The sequence below is a fragment of the Rutidosis leptorrhynchoides genome, chromosome 2 (assembly GCF_046630445.1).
Source record: "Rutidosis leptorrhynchoides isolate AG116_Rl617_1_P2 chromosome 2, CSIRO_AGI_Rlap_v1, whole genome shotgun sequence".
NCBI lineage: Eukaryota > Viridiplantae > Streptophyta > Magnoliopsida > Asterales > Asteraceae > Rutidosis > Rutidosis leptorrhynchoides.
In genome coordinates this window covers 150,251,937-150,276,406 of record NC_092334.1, presented here as the reverse complement: position 1 = coordinate 150,276,406, position 24,470 = coordinate 150,251,937, and the positions used below count along the sequence as shown (strand labels likewise).

Genomic DNA, 24,470 nt, shown 5'->3' with positions numbered 1-24,470 from the left:
CTCTGTTCTGTTTTCCTTTAGCCAACCCAAGTGAAGATATTGAGCTAATGAGGATAAAATGAGAACCCAACATTGGATGGTTAAAATCCAGTATTGTTTCTCAAAATCTGAATTTTCAGCAGCAAAAAATCAAAGGTATTATTCCTTCTGTTACATTCTGCAGCTAATGACTTTGGAAAAATTATATAATATCTGACTGCACTGTGAAAAGTAGATGAGAGAATGAAAAAAAGTACATTACATGTTTTCTGTTTGTACTTGGGAGAAGAATGTATCTATTAGTGTGAAACCATAATACTCATTTTTACAAATCAACTTGCTACTTGTCAATGAAATTTACTACTCCGTAAATGATTTATATTAACAATGGAGTCTCAATTAGTGCAAGGACTAAATGATTCATGCCCTCGATTTTAATCTTCTCGTCGTTTTTTAACTCAAAGACAGGGGAGGACCTATATACAAGTGATTGGTAGCACGGGACACCACTGAAATACGTGATGTAGTAGAAAATTTTGGGGTTTTTAATTAGTGACATCAGTGGACAGTATAAATTTTTTTGTGTGACACCATTAAAATAAGTCATCTAGTAGAAAAAACAAATTTGGGTCTTTAACTAGTGACGCCACTGACTACCATTCCTAGATCTGTCACTGCTCAAACTGTTCAAAGACAGTACTACTATTGAATAACATTAAGCCTATATTCAGCTGTACATGTAGTCCACAGTCAACAGTAAAAATTACTATAGCCAAGGAAAAAAGACCGCTTATTACTTTAAATGCCTATTGTGCAAGGTTTAATTAGCAAGTCAAACATAATCGTTACATCAACACTATACTATAATTAGTTCATACTGAAACTAAAAGACGGAAATTAGTTGACGTCTGTACAGACTAATGTTGGACCAAATCTAATGACGTTTTACACATTCGTTGATACAGCCCCTGAAGCAAAGAGAAGATTCCTTCGCGAAAACTGTCCAAAAAACAAAGATGAGCATCATAACACAACGTACTTTCCCATCCCAATTATGATCGCAACAATGACTTGAATATGCTTAAAAGGGTCATTCTTACAAATTAACATGAGATAGGGATGTAGTTAATCAGAGACCGCTTACCCTTAATGAATAAACGGGGGTGGATTTTGTATGCAGAGTCTTGAGTGACCTGAGTCTATTTGTACTTCCATTTTTGCTGAGGAACAAAAAGAACGAGGTGTAAAATCTCATACGATTTGAACGAGTAAGAAACAAGTGAAAGGGAATTGTTATAAAAGCTTACATTTCTTCAGTTTTGGGTGGTTTTGCACTTGCGTTTACATCCCATAATTTGACAGTTGAATCACCCGAGCCAGATGCCAGAAGTGACCCCTCACAGCTGAAACATCACAGTAATTATTACCATTGGGTAACGGGTCAAAACGAGTTTCCAAAGGCAAGTATAACTTGCTAGTTATTACAATGGTGACGTAATGGGTCAGAAATTATAATAGATGGTTGCAACCTTTCAAACGATCTGTTGCAGGATAAAGTGATAGAATGATGTGTTGGTTAGCAAACACTAGGGGTGTTCAATATTTGGTTTCAAACCTTTTAACCCGAAAACCGAACCGAATGAAAACCCAAAAAACCCAATTTTGAATAGGTTCGGTTTTCGGTTTTACTTTTTTGAATTCGGTTAAACCAAAAACCGAATTCACCTAAAAATATACTCCATAGTAAATTTTAATATACACTAACCGATTTTTAAATACAAAAGTCGAATTCAAAATCGTTATTAGCACAAGTCGAATTCAAAATCGATAATTTACGATTAATTTTGTTGAATTTTGATTTTTTGGGATTTTCCGATTAAACTGTAACCAAACCAAATTTGGCTTTCGGCTCTACCTCCATAATTTTCAAAACCGAACCGGAAACTAAATTTGAACCAATGAACACCTCTAGCTTGACTTGCATACACTTCAGTGCTAATTTAGTTTAAGCCCATTTGGACCTGTTTGGACATGTATCGCCCAGACAAACCCAAAAAAATCAACAAAAAGCCCACCAAATCCGGACCAGATGGGCCAAAGAAAGGTTTACCTGAAAGCAAGTGACCAGACACAGGATGTATGGCCCACAAGAGGAGTGATACATCGCCCATTAGAAATATCCCACATCATTATCGTTCCGTCTTCATCACCAGATGCCAGGTAACGACCATCAGGTGACATTGCCAATGATAATACCGAGCTCCTATGACCAATGAAAATCCGCATGCAATTCCCAGTTTGCACATCCCACATGCGAATAGTCTTGTCACTAGATCCAGTCGCAATGTAATTGCAGTTCATGTGCCATTGTAAACACTGCCCAAAAGGACCATGTCACACCCAAGAGGACCCACGTCATAAAAACCATTCTTTAGAAGAAGAAAAAAATATAAAGTAATACAGCGATTACCCACATCAACATCAGATACATGTCCAGCTAGGATCCTTAAAGGCTGCACTCTATCCATCGACCAAACCCTCGCTGTTCTGTCGTGAGACGCACTTGCAAAATAATGCCCCACTGGACTAAACTGCATACACGGTTTTACAATGGGGATACATCAAGTATTAATTAAAATAATAAAATGGATTTTTGGTTTCATTTTAAAATTTGTAGAAGTCCAAAAGTAACCGAAAAACATGAATTTTTCAGATATGTGAATTTTCAAGGAGTAAAACATTGAAGTAACCATCAAAACGGAAATCAAATTTTCGTTAAAGTTTTGAAACATAACAATCCAGCCAAAATGTAACAAAAGTAAATTAAAGAAAAATGCAAATATTAACTCTATACGAAAAAAAATTATAATAATCTTACAACTTGGTGTCATATGGAGTTATATTTGGTGATTAATTATGGGAGAATATTTTCTACCTGAACATCCCATACAGGGTAATTGTGACCCTTGTAGCAGACAACATTTGCATTAAGCTTTGTGCTCCATAATCGAACTGCGATTATATCATAAATGAAAAACCTATCAGTAGGTTCTACATTCTACGTAAGCAAATAGATCATGTAACAGTGTTCAAGAAATGTACTTGTTGAATCTGCTGAAGATGATAAAAGATAGTCTCCAAAAGGACTAAATGAGGCTGAATAAACAGGTCCGGAATGACCCTGATACAATCTGTAAGCTCTTTTTCCACCGTTTAATCCAACGGTGTTCTCACTTGGAGCCGAACCATTTTCACCCTGCATAATAGCTGACACCACAAGTTTTAACACCCCAAATTTTAATTAATCCAAATCAACATATGGATTAGGTAACTTTATGATATAAGAATGAAATTTGGATGACTTACAGCTACCCATACGCCCAAGTTTTGCAACATCCCACACCTAGCAAAAACAAAATAAGTTTAAAATGAGAGTAAGCAATACAAAACAGTAGTTGCATTAGTATTAATTACCACATTATAGTGAAATAAAATGGAAAACCTTGAGCGATGAATCCGAAAATCCTCCAGCAACCAATGATCCGTCATGGGATATCGAAGAACAGTTCAATCTGAAGCAAGATGACACGGATCAAACGGTCGAGCTCAAAGCAGATCCAAAATACTTGGTTCAAGATAAAGATTTGTTTGCAACAAGACATACATACCCGTTATGCGTGTTAATGAATGTGTAGAAACATACTGAGGGAAGAGTCGAATTGTTCAATTGTACACGGATACGAAGGTCTTCAAGAATTTAATTTTCAACGTCTGTTGGTCTGCAATACAAAACAAAACTGTATATGCATAAAACGAAACAAAGCAAACATATTTAATGAGCATTACAAAGATATACATACGTTGTACGCAATGCAAGCTCCGGTTTTACGCGTGGGGCAGCAGCTGATTTGTCACCTTTCCCTGCCCCACCAGCAACTTTGTCCTTCTTTAACTTCTTGAGGGGCCCACCTTGTACACCCCCCTCTGATGATTTTTTCTAAATATAACATAACACATTTCAAAACATAACAAAAAAAATTACAAAGGATAATTTATAGCAGGGACATCGGAAAGGAAACCTTATTCTCATCCAGCTCGGTGTCTCCTTCTGTCTTCTCAGAATCTGAGAGCGGGCTCCCTGACTTATCAAGCCGATCTTCTAGTGAGTCTTCAAGCAACTTCAGAGATTGTTTTTATTAGTCATTTTTCACTAAAAGAGTAAAAGTAACTAGGGAGTAAAATTTAAGTCTATATTAAGTTTTCATTCCTGTACTAAATAATATTCAGATTGTGACAAGTGTCAAATCTTGCATCTTAAGATTGTGACAGCTATGAAAAGTCTAAGTTGAGATAAATATGGCGTAAAAGCTAATTAACAAGCTATGAAATACGAGTAAGTAACAACATAAATGCAAAAACAGACTTGTAGATTGACTGACCCCCCAATGTATTTCTTTCTGATTTATTATATTAGCAGCATCCTGACCATTCCCGACAAGCGAAAACGCTTCAGCATCATCAGAAATTGAACTAGGTTGTCCAGGAGAAACTGCCAAAACAACAACAATATGTCTAAATATGAAAAAACACATGAGAAATATACATCAGACTGTAATCAAGGTTGCAAAAATTGCTGCTCGGGCTCGGTCGGGACTTTTGAGGGAGTAATCGTATTGGACTTTTTATAAATTTAAGAAAAATATTTCAAAATTATATGTGTAAATGTACAAGAAATCCATAAACATATACATAACGTTAATATAATATCTAGAAACATAAACATAATCTTCATTTGTTCAAAAATTTTAAATTTCTTATTTAATTTCATGTTATAGTGTTGATCGATATTGACTTTGATTGATGTTGACTGACTAAATCCGACTTTGACCAACTAATTCGATTTTGACCCATTGACCTACGTTGACCAAATAATCACTCGGATTTTAAAAACCTTGGATCGACCGGTTCCTAAAAAGGAATAATAGGGGAGTTTTACAACACCGACTGTAACAGAACTTACCTTGAAAATCAATATGCTCATTGATAATACCTAGCATCATAATTGACTGTGTCTTGTGAAGATATTGTAGAAGAAGCTCATAAGAATACTGCAGAAGAACAAAATAAATTATAAGGCTGCCCATTTAGGTTATCTACTTATAAGGTAGTTATGATAATTAGGCAATTAGCTAACTAGATTACTATCAGCCGCATGTCGATATGAATGAACATAATAAATATTATTGGATCATTTTATTAATTTATATGAGTATCAATAGATAACCTGACAAATCTTTATATTCACTTTGTTCTGCCTTAGAGAATGAGCAAACTCCATCTCCTGCATATTCATGAAAAGGGAGGTTATTCAGACATACAGAAGTGTTGGAAAATTTGGAATTACTCAGGCGAGTACTCGGTTTTTGTAACTAGATCAAATTTGGTCAAAACTCGGGATTACTCAGAAAATTGGTCAAAATTGGTCAAACTCTGTAAATATCAGTCAAATAAAAACTTGGTCAACATCCGAGTCCTCTTGCCGAGTACTCCCTAAAAAGTCCCGACCGAGCACTCCCCGAGTAGCGAGTTTTGCAAACCTTGAGAAGATAGTTCACATAGTTAGGGTTTAGTAATCAACCTCTAGATGGGATGGAGAAAGAACACCTTCTAATTTTGTAAGGTCACGTGAATGCATCATTTCATGATCTTCACGGAAACTACTAAAAAATGATCGAGCTGAAAATTAAAGCAACGTTTATGGGTTAAGTGAGAATTCCAACATATTATGAAGAATATAACTATAATATAATACTTCGTGCATTCAAGATATAATATGCCTACCTTCTTGAAGATGACCTTTTGCTATAAGATCCATGAAACAATGGATAAATACTGGATAGAGAACACGAATCAATTCATGCTGCATATTTTAGCATTAAAACATAAATAAATAAATAACTATACGAAACATGAAAACTGAATGAAGAGAACAAAGCACAATTCAGCATATGGCCCACCTTGTACAAATCTAGTGAGCTATAAGTCCAAGACCTCAACTTGCTGTATCCATCTTGATACAAGGCAGGGATATTTTCTGACCTGAAAGCATGAACCTTCATCAAGCTATGATCACATATCAAAAGGCATAAAAAGCAACCACAGAATGAAAGTGCAATCATTCGATGACTCATGACATATAGCATAAAATACAATGCGTGAAATTTAGAAACATTTAGAGAAAGTACTGGGAAAAGGTGAGGATCTGTTTAGTAATATCAGTTTCTGAAAATCCTCTTTTCTTCAAAATCGTAGTTACGAATTTATATACTTCTTCTTCCTTTGATGCCATCTTTCTGATTCTTCACTCAAAGTCTGAAACTGTAGACAAATTACTCGGATATCAAAACGAAACGGTTATTCTAGAAGATCGATAGTGTCATAACAAAATCCTCAACCAAATATAAAAAATATATAATGCAATTAAATAGAGAAATACGACAAGTCCAATCGTAATCTGATTAAAATCACACAAAGTCCATATTTAATTTAAGGAGTGGAGCTCAATTTTGCTTGGTTGAATTCTCAAAGCACGTTTACAAGTTCAGATTTAGCACAAATTATGAGTTCTAATGGCGTCAAGTGCTTTGAAGAAGATGATGAAACTAACAGCGTCATATTGAAAAATTACATACAGATAACTAAATACGTATTACAAACAATGTAGTATAAGTTAGGGCTCCATTACAATTCCTTAATTAAAATTAAAAAAAGCACACAAAACGACAATACATAAAATTTTCTTTTGCTGGTGTGAACTACAAGATTGTGTTAGCTAGGGCACTTAGAATGAGAAACTCACAAGCAACTAAATAGATAATACAAACCAACGAATTAGGGTTACAACTGCAAAATATATAAATGCATGTGAGTAAGATGATTGAGATAACAACAGACCTAATTCAAGAATGTTCGTGATCTTCCTGAATGCAAAATCGATTCTTTGACGATTTTTTTTTTTTTTTTTTTATTTCCGTAGTAAATCAAATTTACATGGGACAGACGGTGAGTTCTTGTTTTTTAGCAAGGATATTTCCAATTTATAGATGCACCCTAATTTCCTAACCTACCCTTGACGATGTGTCGAAACAAATTTTATTTAGAATTTATTTATATTTATTTATAGACGTTATTATTTTACAAAATTAAAATATAACAAAAAAGGGCTATTGTTTTAGTAAGCTTCCCTATGATTTTTACGGGAATATACCTAAAGGATGTGTAATAAGACAATTCTAAACACTCGAAAGTAGGGGTGAAGGAGTGAGCATTAGTACCCTAATTTTCAATACAGTAGTTGTACTGTATCGGTACCGTATTTAACTGGTATTGTACCACTACAAGTATTTGGTACTTATATATTTAAAAATTTTAGATGCGGTACTTTTGATACGGTACCGGTATTTTCCCGTTTAGTACCTGATACCACGTTACAAACATAAGTACCGCATCCAAAATTTTTAAATAGATAAGTATGGATTGTACCGATTATAGCGGTACGGTATCGGTTCGGGACGGTATCGGTACAGTATGAGTACGGTATCGGAAATCAGGGTACTAATGATCACCCCTATATATAGATGAATAAATAAGGGGTTACTAACCAAAATACTAAAATTTCAAACCTACTACAACGATACGACCTCATAAAATAAAAAATGCAAAATGGCCTCACAAGTCTTAAAGACTAGGCATGTCCAAGCATGGTTAGAAATTTTCAAATCGCGACAGTTTTTGATTTATAGCTCAAATTTAGGAACTATTTCTTTAATGTGTGTGATATTTATTTTATTTTATATTTATATTAAAAGCAAAATCCCAATTTATATTCAAAAATCGAACGCATATTGTCAGTTGCGATTTATATACAAATGTGTTATTTTCGCGTTGTGTACTGCAGTTCAAATTGATTGGGGAAATTCGTTTAGTTTTAGTCAATAATAGTAGAATTAACCGAATCACAAATCAGAATGTTTTATACCAAGTTATGAGGGGTCAAATTTTGTTCAAAAGTCAAAATCAACAAAAACAGTAAAATTGAAGGTTTTCGAGGTCGAATTTCAAAAATTAATTGGGACAAACCACCTTCGGCTGTTTAACAACGTATAAATATCGAAAAATATATGGCATTAAAAAAATAATGCTTAAATTGGAGCTACATATCAAAATATATGACGTTTCAAAGTTTTAAGTTTGCATGGGTCATGCAGTCTCAAGACCTTGCCATTTTCAAGGACATTTTGAGAATTTTAACTTTTTTAAGGCTAATCGTTAGGATGCGTTTGAAAAATTGAGCATTTTGGTTAGTAACTTATAAATAAGTCCAGTGAAGTTGGTTTGTCAGGCCCAATTCGTTGACAAGCCCATAGTCTCCATCGACACTATCCAGCTTTATATCTTCACAAAAATTAGGGTTTATTGTCTATCTTCTGCTGCCGTAAACTCCTCTACCTCAAAAATGGTAAATCTCTTTCTTCTTCCCAATTTCAATTTATGTTCTATTTGATTGACTGCTGTTTATCTTTTTATGTTATTTGCTTTTACTCGATTGTTTCTGTAATTTTTGCAAGTAGTATGCTGTAATAGCTCATAATATCTAGGTTTTATTGTTACCTCTTTCTATTTGCGTAATATAGCTGATGTTATTTGTAATTCAAAGTAATAATTTGTTGCATAATGTTAGTTAATTACTCAATTATGCGGACACTATTTTGTTTATCAGAGCTTTAATTGTTCATTAAATAAAATATGGAGTTTGAGCATTGGAAATATGCACAAGTTGTTGATGAATTCATCTATTTTTGTGCATATTGAATGATTGACACATATGCTGTAACGAGACTTGAATTTAGAGCTTGATCTAGATGCTTTGTTGTAGTAATTTCAAGACTCTAGATGCTCTGCTATTTTCAGCTACATAATAAGCTTTAAAATAATTAATTTTTTAGGTCTATCAATTTGAAAAAATACAGCTTGCAGGGCCAAATGATCAATTTTATTAAAGATGTATCGGTGTTTTTTTAGCTGCTAGTAAGATAGTATATTGATGGAAATGGCATTATGTATCTATTACTGTAATACATTTAGATATTATACTGTGTAGCTCTCATCTGTTTGATAAATTTGTGGAGTATTTTAAATCGATTTTCGGTAATATTGGTATATTACTATATTTGGTGTGATGGTTGTTTTCCATTTTATATTTTCAGCCGAAACAAATTCACGAGATTAAGGATTTTCTTTTGACGGCAAGAAGGAAGGATGCACGCTCTGTGAAGATCAAAAGAAGCAAGGATGCAGTAAAGTTCAAGGTTCGTTGCTCAAAGTACCTCTACACTTTGTGTGTATTTGACAAGGAAAAGGCTGATAAGTTGAAGCAATCTCTTCCTCCAGGTTTGTATGCCTCTCTTGTTTATTTTGTATAATGCCAATCCAATATGATAATTCAATCGAGCATTTTATAATGACCATATTCTAAGATTAAACCTTAATTTAAGAGCCCAGTAAGATAATCACATCTAAATTTTTTACTGGTTTAATATATTGTTTTTAAATTTGTCTACGCCCCAGTGACATAACTTGTTTTGAATTGTATCGATTTATCTTTTTTTTATTCGACATTTTTGTATGATGTTTGATGCAGGTTTGAGTGTGCAAGACCTTTAAATTTTATCTATTTAAAAGTATTGTGTCAAGAATCTTTTCTTAGTTTGACATTATTGAAGGATGTTTGTTTGTAACGGATTTCTAAATATCGTTTGCATGGTATTTAATGTTCGTTTTGTTTGGTATAAGGAACTTATAGTAGCAATAGTAGTATTTAATTTTGATTTTACTTGGTTGATGTTAAATCTGATTTGGATGGATTGAAATGCATCTATGAAGATATTGTTATCTTGTTGATTCTTGCTCCTTGATTATGACTTAATGATTTTTTTGTTCTTTGGTTATTAACTTATTTTGTTAGTTGATAGAAACAGTTATGGTGGGGTTGTGCTGAAAGTGACAGTCTGTTAGTTAGGTTTGGTCAGGTGCTGTTATATGGTTGTTAAACAAATCATTACAACTTATAATTAAAAACTTTAATTGCTATTAACATTCAGTAATCATCCTTTGGGTTTACAACTTCATGTCGCTAGGTTTTATTTTAGTTGCTTTGTTGCACAGTAACATCTCAGGTACTTCTTAATCATATCAATTATAACGAGTTACGTAAGGTACTATTCAGTTATTCGGTTATAAATGTATGACGATTGTAATTAGTAAAGTAAATTGTACAATATCAATCATTGCGAGTACATGGTAAAAGGATCTCATGTCGAAGGCAAGCTTGTTACTTTCAAGGCAGTTCTCAAATCGCAAAAGGTTATAGTCAAAAAATGGCGCCCAGTTGAAGTTTTGTGTGGATGACATGTGACGTGAGTTTCTCGTTGATGGTCTTGTCTTTCGGTTCTAAGATGTTCGGTCGAGTAGATGGTTTAAAATCGTACCCGTTTGGTTTTGATTACTTGCCCTCTCTTTGCCATTTTTTTAGGGTTAAAGCTATGAATACGTTATATACTTTCATTTTTGTTTCAATGTAGGGCTATATACTCAATAAAATATCAGTGTAGCCTATATACTTTCAGAAATTGTGATACTTTCAAAAAGTGTGCTAATATGTACGCATTGAACTACATATATATATATATAGATATAATCTTGTCTTCCATGCATGTTAAATAATAATAACCTTGATTAATAATACCAAAATTAATTATGCATATAATACGTATTGGATCTTTACTTGATTGTGCTTTGTAACTGATTAAAGCAAAGATGTTTGTTTATGACATGTTGACTAACCAATAGAATTCAAATGAAACTGTTTGAATGTGAATAAATGTAAATACCAAATCTTCGCTTATCTCATTTGGTTAACATGATAGGATGCCAATAAAGAAAAACTTGCCTCTTTGGTGATGACAATTCACTTAAAATGAATGCATCCAAAGAAAATCCAACACTTTGTGAATACAAAACATGTCTAGGCTTTTACCCATCTTTTGCAAATTTTAAATCTAGCAAAGAAGCCAAAATATCAAGGAAAACCTGCTCTCAACGACTATGTAACGAATATAATTCCAGAGCAATAGTTGCGTGGTCGATAGGCGGTCGACCGTAGGTGCGACTGCAAACTATCTCGAAGTTTACATTCTCTTGCCTATAAATACCAAGCTTGAAATGACTTGAAGACTCGAACCTCTTGCATTCAAACTTCAAATACATCATATACAATCACAAGATCTTCATTCTATATTCATTTGTATGATTAACTAGAGAGATTCTATAATCCTTAAGATTGTAGAATCAATTGTAAACTCTATTCTTAAATTTCTATACTTGTGAGTTTACGTAAGATGTTACTTTCCTAAAGTGACTAAGAAAGTAATATTATTATTGAGTGTTTCTTGTACATTGTAATATTAGCATCATTGAGTTTAGTAATCTACTTCTTTAGAGGGACTTGGGAAGTTGATTAATTCAATTGAAAGTTAATACTTGTCTAAGAAGAAAACAAGTTGATCTAAGCTCACTTGAATCTTTCAAAGGGATAAAAATATCATTGGTGTGGCCAGTGGCGAAGCTTCAATGTTAAAGCTGGAGGGGCGAAATAATTCAGTCTCTTATATATAAAACATACGAAAAGTTGGGCAACAAATAAACGTTGGGCAAAAAATACTGCATATGATTAAGTTGATCAATCAAATAATAAAATAACAATAAAATAATAATAGTAGTAAAAAAGAATACGATAATAACAAAATACAAGAGTATAAAAAAATAAAAGATTAACATGTTTGAGACATTAATTCAACTTTTCTTCACGAAAATCTAGAAATTAAAAGAAACTGAGTGAGTTGTCGGATGACTAGATGAGGGACCAGGGATTTTTCAGTTTACATTTGAGAAAGACGTAACAAAATGTCACAATAATACACAATTGAGGGGCTAGAATTGAAAATTGTTACATATAATCCTTGGATATAATATATTTGATACTAAGGACAAAAGTTTCTGGGGTGGCTGGAGCCCACCCCTGTCCTTTAAAAGCTTTGCCATTGGGTGTGGCCTATAAGGTACAAGAATTGTAATTGGATCTCCACCGGGTTTGGAGAAAAGCTAGTGAAGCTAACTCTCGATTAAAGAATTGATGAGCGAAATAATGTGGAATAGTTACCAATCATCCCAATCACTATAAATGCTTATGTTCATGCGCTTTACATTACTTATCTTATTCACAAATTTATAACACAAGTAACTTCAAGTTCGAGTTGATAAAACTTGGATTAAACTAGCTAACTGTTGAAAAAGTTTTAAAATCTCAATAAGTAACTATTTACCACCTCTAACTACTTACAGAAACAATTGACAAAGTTAAGTACTGAAACGACTCGTCCATATTACTATAAACGCCGTACGTTATTCATTGGTCACATAGCGAGGTATTTGACCTCTATATGATACGTTTTAGAAAAATATTGCATTCGTTTCATAAAAAGCACACCATTATTATACATAATGCATGTTTTAAACAAGTGGGCGATTATTTAAGAAATAATCCCCATGATACATCGGTTACCAAATACTACACACATGACATAACAGTCGAATATAATACACGACACAGGTTTTATTGAATGCAACACTTCATTTAAACAAAAGCATGAGACTCCATGCACAGCTTGCTCAGATAATGCAACAGTGGAAGACTTTCTTAAAGACCTGAGAATAAACATGCTTAAACAGCCAACACAAAGGTTGGTGAGATATATAGGTTTAGCATCAATATAAATATAGACCACAAGATTTCATAGTTATAAATATATGTACACTCGCAAGTGTATAAAAGTATTCTATAAGTTGTTGAGCGCTTCGGTAACCATACTTAACAATTAATGTAGCATATTCCCTTTATTATGAAATCTCCCTACACTGTACCAAGTGTAGTAAAAACGAAGTACTATGCAACCGTTTACGATACTAGAGCGACTAGCCCGGTTGGGGTTGTCAAACCCGATAGATCTATCAATAGGATTCGCGTATACATGTTCTTACAACATGTAAGTATTAGTTACCAAGCTATTAGGGAAGATATGCAAAGTGGTACAACTCAACATAGAATATATTTTAAGTACTTGTGTCTATGGCGCAAAACATTAAATGCATGTATTCTCAATCCCAAAATATTTGTAGAGTTTAAAAATGGGACTATATTCTCACGGTAGTAAAAGTATATTAATAATAAGTTTTCAATTTATTAAAAAATATGGTCGTCGTCCTTGGATTCACGAACTTGTAACAATATATATATATATATATATATATATATATATATATATATATATATATATATATATATATATATATATATATATATCAAAATATAATACAACTATTATTCATATCATATCTTCAATCACATGTGATTGTTTAAGTTTATATTTTCAATCACGTGTGATTGTTTAAGTTTATATTTTCAATCACGTGTGATTGTTTAAGTTTATATTTTCAATCACGTATGATTGTTTAAGTTTAAGTTGTCAAGTTAGCAGTCCAACGTTAGTAGTCCACAATTAGTAGTCCACAGTTAGTAGTCCACAGTTAGTAGTCCACAATTAGTAGTACATAGTATACACGTGTTGTATAAGACTCAATCATGACCCACAATACCGCTATTGTAGTTACACGTATTGTGTATGTGGTATCTTTTGATTTATCCGACGTATTGTGTAACCATTACATATTAGAATACATGTATAATACAAGAAAAGTTAGCTAGGATATGGTTAGTATAGATTTTAATAAATTAATCCCGTAATCAAATTATCCATTTCTAACCAATATTATTTTGCCCATAATTTCTTCGTTATAAATCCGTTTTGAGTGAATCAAATTGCTATGGTTTTATAACGAACTGTAATTTGTGAAACTAAACTGAAAAAGTGGTGGTTTATAGTCGGAATTACAAGTTATAATCCATATTTGAAAGAGGTAGTCATTTTTGTCGAAAGAACGACATCTTGATGACCATTTTGAAAAACATACTTCAATTTTGAGTTTAACCATGATTTTTGGATATAGTATCATGTTCATGTGAAATATAATTTTTCCAGAAGAATAACTTTTAAATCAAAGATTATGATAGTTTTTAATTATCCAACCCAAAACAGCCCCCGGTTTTACTACGACGACGTATGTCCGGTTTTACGGTGTTCTTCGTGTTTCCAAGTTTTAACTCATTAAGTTAGCACATCATATAGATATAAAACATGTGTTAATTTATTTTTAAAAGTCAAGTTAGAAGGATTAACTTTATTTGCGAATAAGTTTAGAATTAACTAAACTATGTTCTAGTTTATAAACTCTTATATAGATAGCTATAGACATATGAATTGAAAAAGAGTTGAAGTAGAGTTTTTACCTCAAGTTTAGAATGTAAAGTTGCTGGAAAGAAGTAGTAGAATAAAATTTGAGAGAGTTCTTGCAAGTGTGTGTGAGAATTGGAAGTAAAATTTGGAAAATGAATGTGTAAAAATGAGTTAGAAATGGTGATTATTTATAGGCTTGAAAATTTGATTTATAGTGAAAATATCTAAGATAAGTTAAAATGTAATATGTCATGGATGACATATTAAATTGATTAGGTCATGGATGACATATTACACAAATAATTGCAGATTTCTATTGGTATATATCAATAGTAAATACTTCTAGAAGCTGTGTATAATACGGGTAAAAATGCCGTATGAATGCGAGTAGAATTCTTGAGAAAATTGAACGAAAATACGAGTATAGCTATCCTTTATATGTACTGGTATATTATAAAGTGTATTTAATACTTGTAAGGATGTATTTACACTCGTAATACATTATATGTAAATACATTTTAACATAAGTTAATTACGTCGTTTAAATAGTAACATATATATTGTTCAAAAACTCTTTACATTAGTAGTATGAATATATATATATATATATATATATATATATATAATACTTTGTTAATATACTTAATATAATATTTAATTATCATATTTTCAAGTTAAATATATATAAATCCATATTTATAAACAATAATTAAACAATTAAACAATTAAATCAAGTTATGACGTTCGTGAATCGTCGGAATAAAAGGGTGACCAAAAGCTTGTGTAAAACTCTTTCCGGATGTTCAAGACTTATTAAAATTCATTGCTTATCAAGTCGGAATTATATAAAAATTAAGTTTAAATTTGGTCAGAAATTTCCGGGTCGTCACAGTACCTACCCGTTAAAGAAATTTTGTCCCGAAATTTGATCGAGGTTGTCATGGCTAACAATAAGAATGTTATTATGACGAATATAAGTTGATTCATAGGGTTTTATCATGATTGAGAAATATGGATAAAATAATTTGATTACTCGAAACGTATGAGTGAAGCTATCGTAAAAGAGTGAAATGAGAAAATAGGGATTCGTCTTATCTTTGGACGTCATCACGGTTGATCTCCAGATTAAAGTAAATCTTTGTAATCTATATAAGATTTGATTCTTCGGCGATTAAGGAAATTATGATCCTCTTCGATTTAATGCAATAATCTGTCTCGACTTCTCTGTCGGATATTTTACTAATAATCAACCTCCTACGTTTCCTTATTTCCACATCTCCCATCTTTTATACTTTCTTCCTTTCTTCATAATTCCAAAACATTCGTCAATATGCTCCATCCAGTTTTAATTCTTGATATATTCTTGACTATCACATCTGTCATTCTTCTTTTTCATCTTCCACCGGAGGGATCCGTTAATTTCTAATATGCTCTTGGGTTTATAGTGTTCTTAGTTTTCCCGTGTCTTTATATTGCTATACGCATCGATATACACGGTTTGTAATTTCTGCGTTGTCGTCGTGCTTATATTTTTCCTTATATTTTGGAGTTTCATGCTTCCGTCTTCTTTTCCCGACTTCAAGTCAAGCGAATAATGGTCTAGAATTCATAGATATGAAATTCGAAATGAACATAGCTAATGCTCTAAGAGAGAAATTGTAATAGCACAATTTGACTTGTGAAATTACCAGAATCCAAAGGAAAAGATAGAACTATCAAGAGAATATGTTCTTGATATGTTTAGAGATTAGATTGAATGTAAGAGTCGTGTAACATGGCACATGATGACGTTATGGTCTGTGAATCATCATGTTTCATTAGAAACTCAGCATGACTTACTGTAATATAATCACGTTGATCAAGTGTCATTATATTATACTAACTCATGCTTCAGTTCCCAACACTACTTCAAAAACATTCATATTTTAAACGCGAAGGTTTCAGAATTTAGAAACTAAAATAGTTTCTTTTATGATGTAACACAGATAGCGCGAAGAGGTAAATGATTTCGGATAACAGTAGTTATGAAGATATCTTCAGAAACATCGAAGATATTTATAATGAAAGATATGATGATATCTTAGAATATCTAAGATCAGAGGATGATGAAGAATATTATCCGCAAGAGTTGAGAGTAAGGAGCAAGGTATTCGCTAAAGACTTCAACAGACACTGAATCATTTTGATTCTTTGAAGGCAGATTTAGTCTTTGTGATTTGTCCACAGCCTCCTTCATGGTTCGCTCAATCCGTTTTCCAATTCCAAACCTTCTCTTTTTCTGAGCTTTGCCAACACACTATTCTTTATCATCAAACTTTTGACTGTTACGGTTGTCTACAGTTTCTGCTGCTTCATTCAGCTTTTTCAAAATTCGGGGTATTGATTCGTAGATTGGGTGTTTTTTAGATTTTCAGAATTGAAGATCAAAATTTCCAGGAGTTCCACATTATATGTATACATATAATTGAAGTGAAAACGCTGCGAGATTCGAGATTGATGATTCTCGGTAATTAGTATGGCAATTATTGTTACAGGATGTAGGTGAGTACATGATGGGGTTTCATGAATAATATAGATATTTTTCAGAGAGACTAAAGCCGAAGTTGTTGGTACATCTGCTGATAATATAGTGGAATATAAAAAGTGCTCCGGTAATGATGGCGAAAGGGCAACGTATATATTGAGGTTATAATACGGCTAATCCGACTGAAAAGTCGAAGTTGACTTGCTGGAGCCGTGACAAAACTGGCTACTTTGAAAAGGAATTGCAAGGTTATTTTCGACAACAACAACGCTAATGGCTCACGGATTTGTGTTAAACTTTTATTTAGGTTCCGGGAGTTTTCCAGATGCATGATTATGGATAACATGTGGTTGGATCATCATCTCGATTGTTTCTTAATTGAGGTGTTTTCAAGAATCATGAAGGGTTTGAATGTAGATTGCAATGAATTTTTGAATAACACAAAAATTGTTTTATGGGTTTAATGAATAGAAGTGATGTTTTAGCACAGTTTTGAAGTCAAAGTATAGCTTTGAAAGATGTAGAGATTTAAGAGTGATGTCTCCCGTTGAGTCTTGACTTGGATTCTGATATGTCAAAATTAGAATATGAAATTGAATTTGGATGAGAACGGTTGTTTTGATTTCTATGAAAGAATGTATATCGTTGTGAAAATAGTGAGTATAGTTGATGATTGCTGAATCAGATTCGAAGAATGTAATATATTAATTGTGAATTTATATATCTCTCGGGTATTACCTACCCGTTAAAAGTTTCACAAGTAATATTTTGGTACAGGATAATTTTTATTACAGTCTTTATGAAAATATATGTATATTTTCTTCAGATGTAATACAGATTTGATGTGTTAATATTAAATTAAGCTCATTTGATTTTCGGCTGGAATTAGAAATGAATAATCTCTAAAACAATAGAGATTACATTATCTTTGCGGAGTATTTCACTAATGTAATCAATACTTTATTATTTATTTTTATTGACATTCCTTGGTGACGGATGTTGATGCTTGTGAATTCTTGCGAACTTCGTAAGATATGAATGATGTTTTCTAGAAAGCTTCAAGTATATCTAAGTGTAAAATCAAACATGTAATTGAATAATACACTTAGTTTATTATGAAACAGAATTCATGGAGTTGAAACAGAGGTCGGAGTTAATGATGGTTAAGTTGTTAAGGAAGGATGTACATCATAGCATATTAGTAATATGAATTTAACCGAGTAGTATCTACCCTTATTTAATTCATACATAATAGCTTAGTACGGAAAGATATATTTTGATCTCAAAATTCATATATATATAAAATATACATATAATTTCTTCAGGGGGAATGAGTTAATACTTCATAACTCGTTGATACAATATACGCGTTGTTGATTTGTGATGATGTTGATGATTATGCAATTGGCGGAGCTTGTAGTGCTACAGATTTTGCCGGTGTTGGTGATACTGATGGTGATGCTGGTGGTACTACCGGTGGTGCTTGTATAACAAGTCTAGCTTAGAAACCACGCACCATTCTTGTCAGGGTTTCTACTCTTCCTTCTATCATTTCGGTCCACTCATCTGATTTATGGTTAAGGTTGGAATAGATAATCTCTAAGACTTTAGAGATTACATAATCGCCGCAGAATTTTTCTCCAATGAAGTTATGAATCAATACTTCATCGTTGATTTTTATTAGTACTCCTTGGTATCTATGGTGTGTATGACGTTGATGCTCGAGGTACAGATTGTGACGTTGAGGTGTGGGATGTGGATGTTGTTGTTGATGGTGGTAATGGTACTGTTGATGTTAATGTTGCTGATAGTGGTACTGTTGACGCTGGTGATGCTGCTGGTGCTTGTGGTATTGAGTCTTGCGATTTAGATGTTGTTGGCGGTACTGGTGCTGCTACTGGTGCTTGTAATCTTTGCACCATATTCTCCAATGTCACTACTCGAGCGAGAAGATCATTGACTTCTTCTATTACACCGGTATGATTGGCGGTTCAGATGAGTGGGTGAAAAAGATTTAGAAATTGAGATAGTATATAATCGTGATGATATACTCTCGAAATGAGAGAGAAAATGGTGTTTCGGACAGGTTCGCCGATAAGTGCTTCAGGTTCTTCGCCAAGAGGGAAATGTGATGGATGGAAGGGATTACCTTCTTCTTGTCTCCAATGATTAAGTAGACTGCGAACCCATCCCCAATTCATCCAGAATAGATGATGGCTAATTGGTTGATCCATTCCAGTCACACTGGTTTCGGAGCTCGAGTGAAACTCCATATCGGAATCCGAGAGACTTGAACTAGTGGCGAGTTCCATTTCGTGCGAATGAATAAAGGATTTTTCGATATGAAATGATTTCCGGCTATCAGATGGTATTCTAATTACATAGAATATATATATATATAAGAATAAAAGATTTCGTAGATTACGGAGGAATTTACGGAATATCTCAGGCAAAGTTTACAGTAACAGATACGCTAAGATATGATTTAGCAGATATACTAAGATATGAATTTTATCTATACACTATCTATGCAATAATTGCAGTAAGACACGTCAAAACTTAAGATGATAAATAGGTAATTTCCGACAAGAAATGATAAGCAAAACTTTTGACATGTAGACATGGCCGAAGTCCAGACTCACTGATGCATCCTAACAACTATCAGTTAGACACACTAATGCAAGACCTGGTTCTCTAAGACCACCGCTCTGATACCAACTGAAACGACTCGTCCATATTACTATAAACGCAGTACGTTATTCATTGGTCCCATAGCGAGGTATTTGACCTCTATATGATACGTTTTAGAAAAATATTACATTAGTTTCATAAAAAGCACACCATTATTATACATAATGCAGGTTTTAAACAAGTGGGCGATTATTTAAAAAATAATCCCCATGATACATCGGTTACCAAATACTACACACATGACATAACAATCGAATATAATACATGACAAAGGTTTTATTGAATGCAACACTTCATTTAAACAAAAGCATGAGATTCCATGCACAGCTTGCTCAGATAATGCAACAGCGGAAGACTTTCTTAAGGACCTGAGAATAAACATGCTTAAACAGTCAACACAAAGGTTGGTGAGATATATAGGTTTAGCATCGATATAAATATAGACCACAAGATTTCATAGTTATAAATATATGTACACTCGCAAGTGTATAAAAGTATTCTATAAGTTGTTGAGCGCTTCGGTAACCATATTTAACAATTAATGTAGCATATTCTCTTTATTATGAAATCTCCCTACACTGTACCAAGTGTAGTAAAAACGAAGTACTATGCAACCGTTTACGATACTAGAGCGACTAGCCCGGTTGGGGTTGTCAAACCCGATAGATCTATCAATAGGATTCGCGTATACATGTTCTTACAACATGTAAATATTAGTTACCAAGCTATTAGGGAAGATATGTAAAGTGGTACAACTCAACGTAGAATATATTTTAAGTACTTGTGTCTATGGCGTAAAACATAAAATGCATGTATTCTCAATCTCAAAATATTTGTAGAGTTTAAAAATGGGACTATATACTCACGGTAGTAAAAGTATATTAATAATAAGTTTTCAACTTATTAAAAAATATGGCCGTCGTCCTTGGATTCACGAACCTGTAACAAATATATATATATATATATATATATATATATATATATATATATATATATATATATATATATATATATCAAAATGTAATACAAATATTATTCATATCATATCTTCAATCACATGTGATTGTTTAAGTTTATATTTTCAATCACGTGTGATTGTTTAAGTTTATATTTTCAATCACCTGTGATTGTTTAAGTTTATATTTTCAATCACATGTGATTATTTAAGTTTAAGTTGTCAAGTTAGCAGTCCAACGTTAGTAGTCCACAATTAGTAGTCCACACTTAGTAGTCCATAGTTAGTAGTCCACAATTAGTAGTACATAGTATACACGTGTTGTATAAGACTCAATCATGACCCACAATACCGCTATTGTAGTTACACGTATTGTGTATGTGGTGTCTTTTGATTTATCCGACATATTGTGTAAGCATGACAAGTTAGAATACATGTATAATACAAGAAAAGTTAGCTAGGATATGGTTAGTATAGATTTTAATGAATTAATCCCGTAATCAAATTATCCATTTCTAACCAATATTGTTTTGCCCATAATTTCTTCGTTATAAATCCGTTTTGAGTGAATCAAATTACTATGGTTTTATAACGAATTGTAATTTGTGAAACTAAACTGAAAAAGTGGTGGTTTATAGTCAGAGTTACAAGTTATAATCCATATTTGAAAGAGGTAGTCATTTCCTTCGAAAGAACGACATCTTGATGACCATTTCGAAAAACATACTTCAATTTTGAGTTTAACCATGATTTTTGGATATAGTATCATGTTCATATGAAATATAATTTTTCCAGAAGAACAACTTTTAAATCAAAGATTATGATAGTTTTTAATTATCCAACCCAAAACAGCCCCCGGTTTTACTACGACGGCGTATGTCCGGTTTTACGGTGTTCTTCATGTTTCCAAGTTTTAACTCATTAAGTTAGTATATCATATAGATATAAAACATGTGTTAAGTTGTTTTTAAAAGTCAAGTTAGAAGGATTAACTTTGTTTGCGAACAAGTTTAGAATTAACTAAATTATGTTCTAGTTTATAAACTCTTATATAGATAGCTATAGACATATGAATTGAAAAAGGGTTGAAGTAGAGTTTTTACCTCACGTTTAGAATGCAAAGTTACTGGAAAGAAGTAGTAGAATAAAACTTGCGAAAGTTCTTGCAAGTGTGTGTGAGAATTGGAAGTAAAATTTGAAAAATGAATGTGTAAAAATGAGTTAGAAATGGTGCTTATTTATAGGCTTGAAAATTTAGTTTTTTGTGAAAATATTTAAGATAAGTTAAAATGTAATATGTCATGGATGACATATTAAATTGATTAGGTCATGGATGACATATTACATAAATAATTGCATATTTCTATTGGTATATACCAATAGTAAATACTTCTAGAAGTTGTGTATAATACGGGTAAAAATGCCATATGAATGCGAGTAGAATTCTTGAGAAAATTGAATGAAAATATGAGTATAGCTATCCTTTATATGTACTGGTATATTATAAAGTGTATTTAATACTTGTAAGGATGTATTTACACTCGTAATACATTATATGTAAATACATTTTAACATAAGTTAATTACGTCATTTAAATAGTAACATATATATTGTTCAAAAACTCTTTAAATTAGTAGTATGAAATATATATATATATATATATATATATATATATATATATATATATATATATATATATATATATATATATATATATATATATATATATATATATATATAATACTTTGTTAATATACTTAATGAGATATTTAATTATCATATTTTCAAGTTAAATATATATAAATCCATATTTATAAACAATAATTAAACAATTAAACAATTAAACAATTAAATCAAGTTATGACGTTCGTGAATCGTCGGAATAAAAGGGTGTCCAAAAGCTTGTGTAAAACTCTTTCCGGAGGTTCAAGACTTATTAAAATTCATTGCTTATCAAGTCGGAATTATATAAAGATTAAGTTTAAATTTGGTCAGAAATTTTCGGGTCGTCACAAGTACGTTGACAAAGTTTGTTTATAAATGAATACAGGGGTTTCACTTTTACTCCAATTCAAAAATATAATTGTACGCCGCTCACCAGCTCCATTAACCTTGATCTTCTTCCATTGACATCTGGTAACTCACCGAAGGTTTAGTTTGAATTCTCTTCCCACCATTTTAAATCTTAATCCACTGTTCCTTCACCCTTCTCGGTTACCTCTTCCATCTTTTTTCTTTTTCCGGTTTTTCCCGACTCGTCTGAATTTATTGTTATGAGAATCAGTTCTTGAGTTTAGCCGTCTCATTGTTTCTAGTTCGTTCACTGAGATTCATTTTGTCAAAAAAGCATTTCCATCGTTGTTACTTTTCACCTTTTGTGTTGGTTGATTTTTTCATGTCATCACAAGGATTAGGCAAAGTTAAAATTCAAAGATCTTCAATCTAAGACACTTTAGGTAGCTGGAAATGCTTTTCTTGACTGGAGGTTTTCATGCTGGAAAGGTACTGCCGGAAATTTGCTATCCGAAAGTTGTTGCCGAAAAGTAGCAGTTTATCTATTTTTTCGAACATCAGCCTTGGGTGGTGTCCTTCTTCTCTCTTTCTAATGACGCGCCACATGCGATGAGTACAGTGGGTATCTACAGAACTATGTCGGTCTTGTGAAGGTTCGTTTGATATTTGATGGTCGTGTTCTAGGTTGGTCAACACAAAAGGATTCTTTGTTTTTCGTCCATGGAGGTGTATAATATGGATCTCATTAGTGATTGGATTATTTTTTGGTTTCATAGGTGGATAGTTGGTTTGATGACTGTTACAACTTGACCCTTTCATATTTGTCATCCCTTGTCGATGTCGTTCCGTTCTAGATCTCCTACCATTTTGTTTCACCTTGTGCCGCTGCTTTTCCTCCTGAACGCTACCTCTTTAAGGAGTTTGTTTCCGTGTCATTCTAGTTCTAACTTTCGGATGTTGCTCGTAGATTTCAAAGAGGCTTTCCGGTATCTATTCGCCAGTTTCAACCCTTGACGGTAAGTTCCATGCAACGACTGAATTTACTCAACGAGTTTGGTTAATGATGGTTTTATGCATATCTTTGATTACCGCCCTATGGATTGCTAGATGTAGCTTGGGTGACTATTTGTTCATATTCGGATGCAATTTGTGACGACCCGGAAATTTCTGACTAAATTTAAACTTAATCTTTATATGGTTTCGACATGATAAGCAAAGTCTATTAAACCGAGTCCTAAAATGTTTGGACTATTTTTCATGAATGTATTTGACCTTTGACTATTCACAACGATTCACGAACAATTGTTTGTAAATAAATATGTATATATCTATAAATATAAGTATTTATAATAGTTTGAAATTATAAAATATAATTTAAGAGTTAGAATTAAATACGTAAAAGGTAATACAAAATAATATACAGAATAATTAAGTTGCTATTAAAATGATTATATATATATATATATATATATATATATATATATATATATATATATATATATATATATATATATATATATATATATATATACATGGTTTCTATACCTAATTAATATATTATGTATATTACTATATATATGAAATAAATAGTACTCAATAATCAAAATGTGTTATTATGTATATTAGATTTTATTAAATACTATATACTTAATAATATGTAATATCAATATATTAATTTACTAAAAGATAAAATATAATTGCTATATTGATAATATTAGTACTTTTGTTAAAATAAAGATTTTATATTAATATCAGTATCGATAGTATTATTAATATTATTATATATATATGAAATTTGATACATTAAAAATTGTTATAATTATTACTAATAGTGTTACTA

General features: G+C 32.2%; 1 protein-coding gene and 1 pseudogene across 1 annotated transcript; one reads left to right on the top strand and one right to left on the bottom strand.

The window, feature by feature from the left end:
• Nucleotides 1–755: 755 nt before the first annotated feature.
• On the bottom strand, nt 756–6,332 carry LOC139891495 (transcription initiation factor TFIID subunit 5-like; annotated as a pseudogene).
• A 1,178-nt stretch (nt 6,333–7,510) lies between these two features.
• On the top strand, nt 7,511–9,937 carry LOC139888350 (large ribosomal subunit protein eL38z/eL38y-like). The gene is made up of 4 exons (XM_071871360.1): nt 7,511–7,564; nt 8,381–8,497; nt 9,246–9,429; nt 9,680–9,937. Exons 1-4 carry the CDS (start codon nt 7,511–7,513, stop codon nt 9,700–9,702), a joined length of 378 nt encoding a protein of 125 aa, XP_071727461.1. The 3' UTR covers nt 9,703–9,937.
• Nucleotides 9,938–24,470: the final 14,533 nt, after the last annotated feature.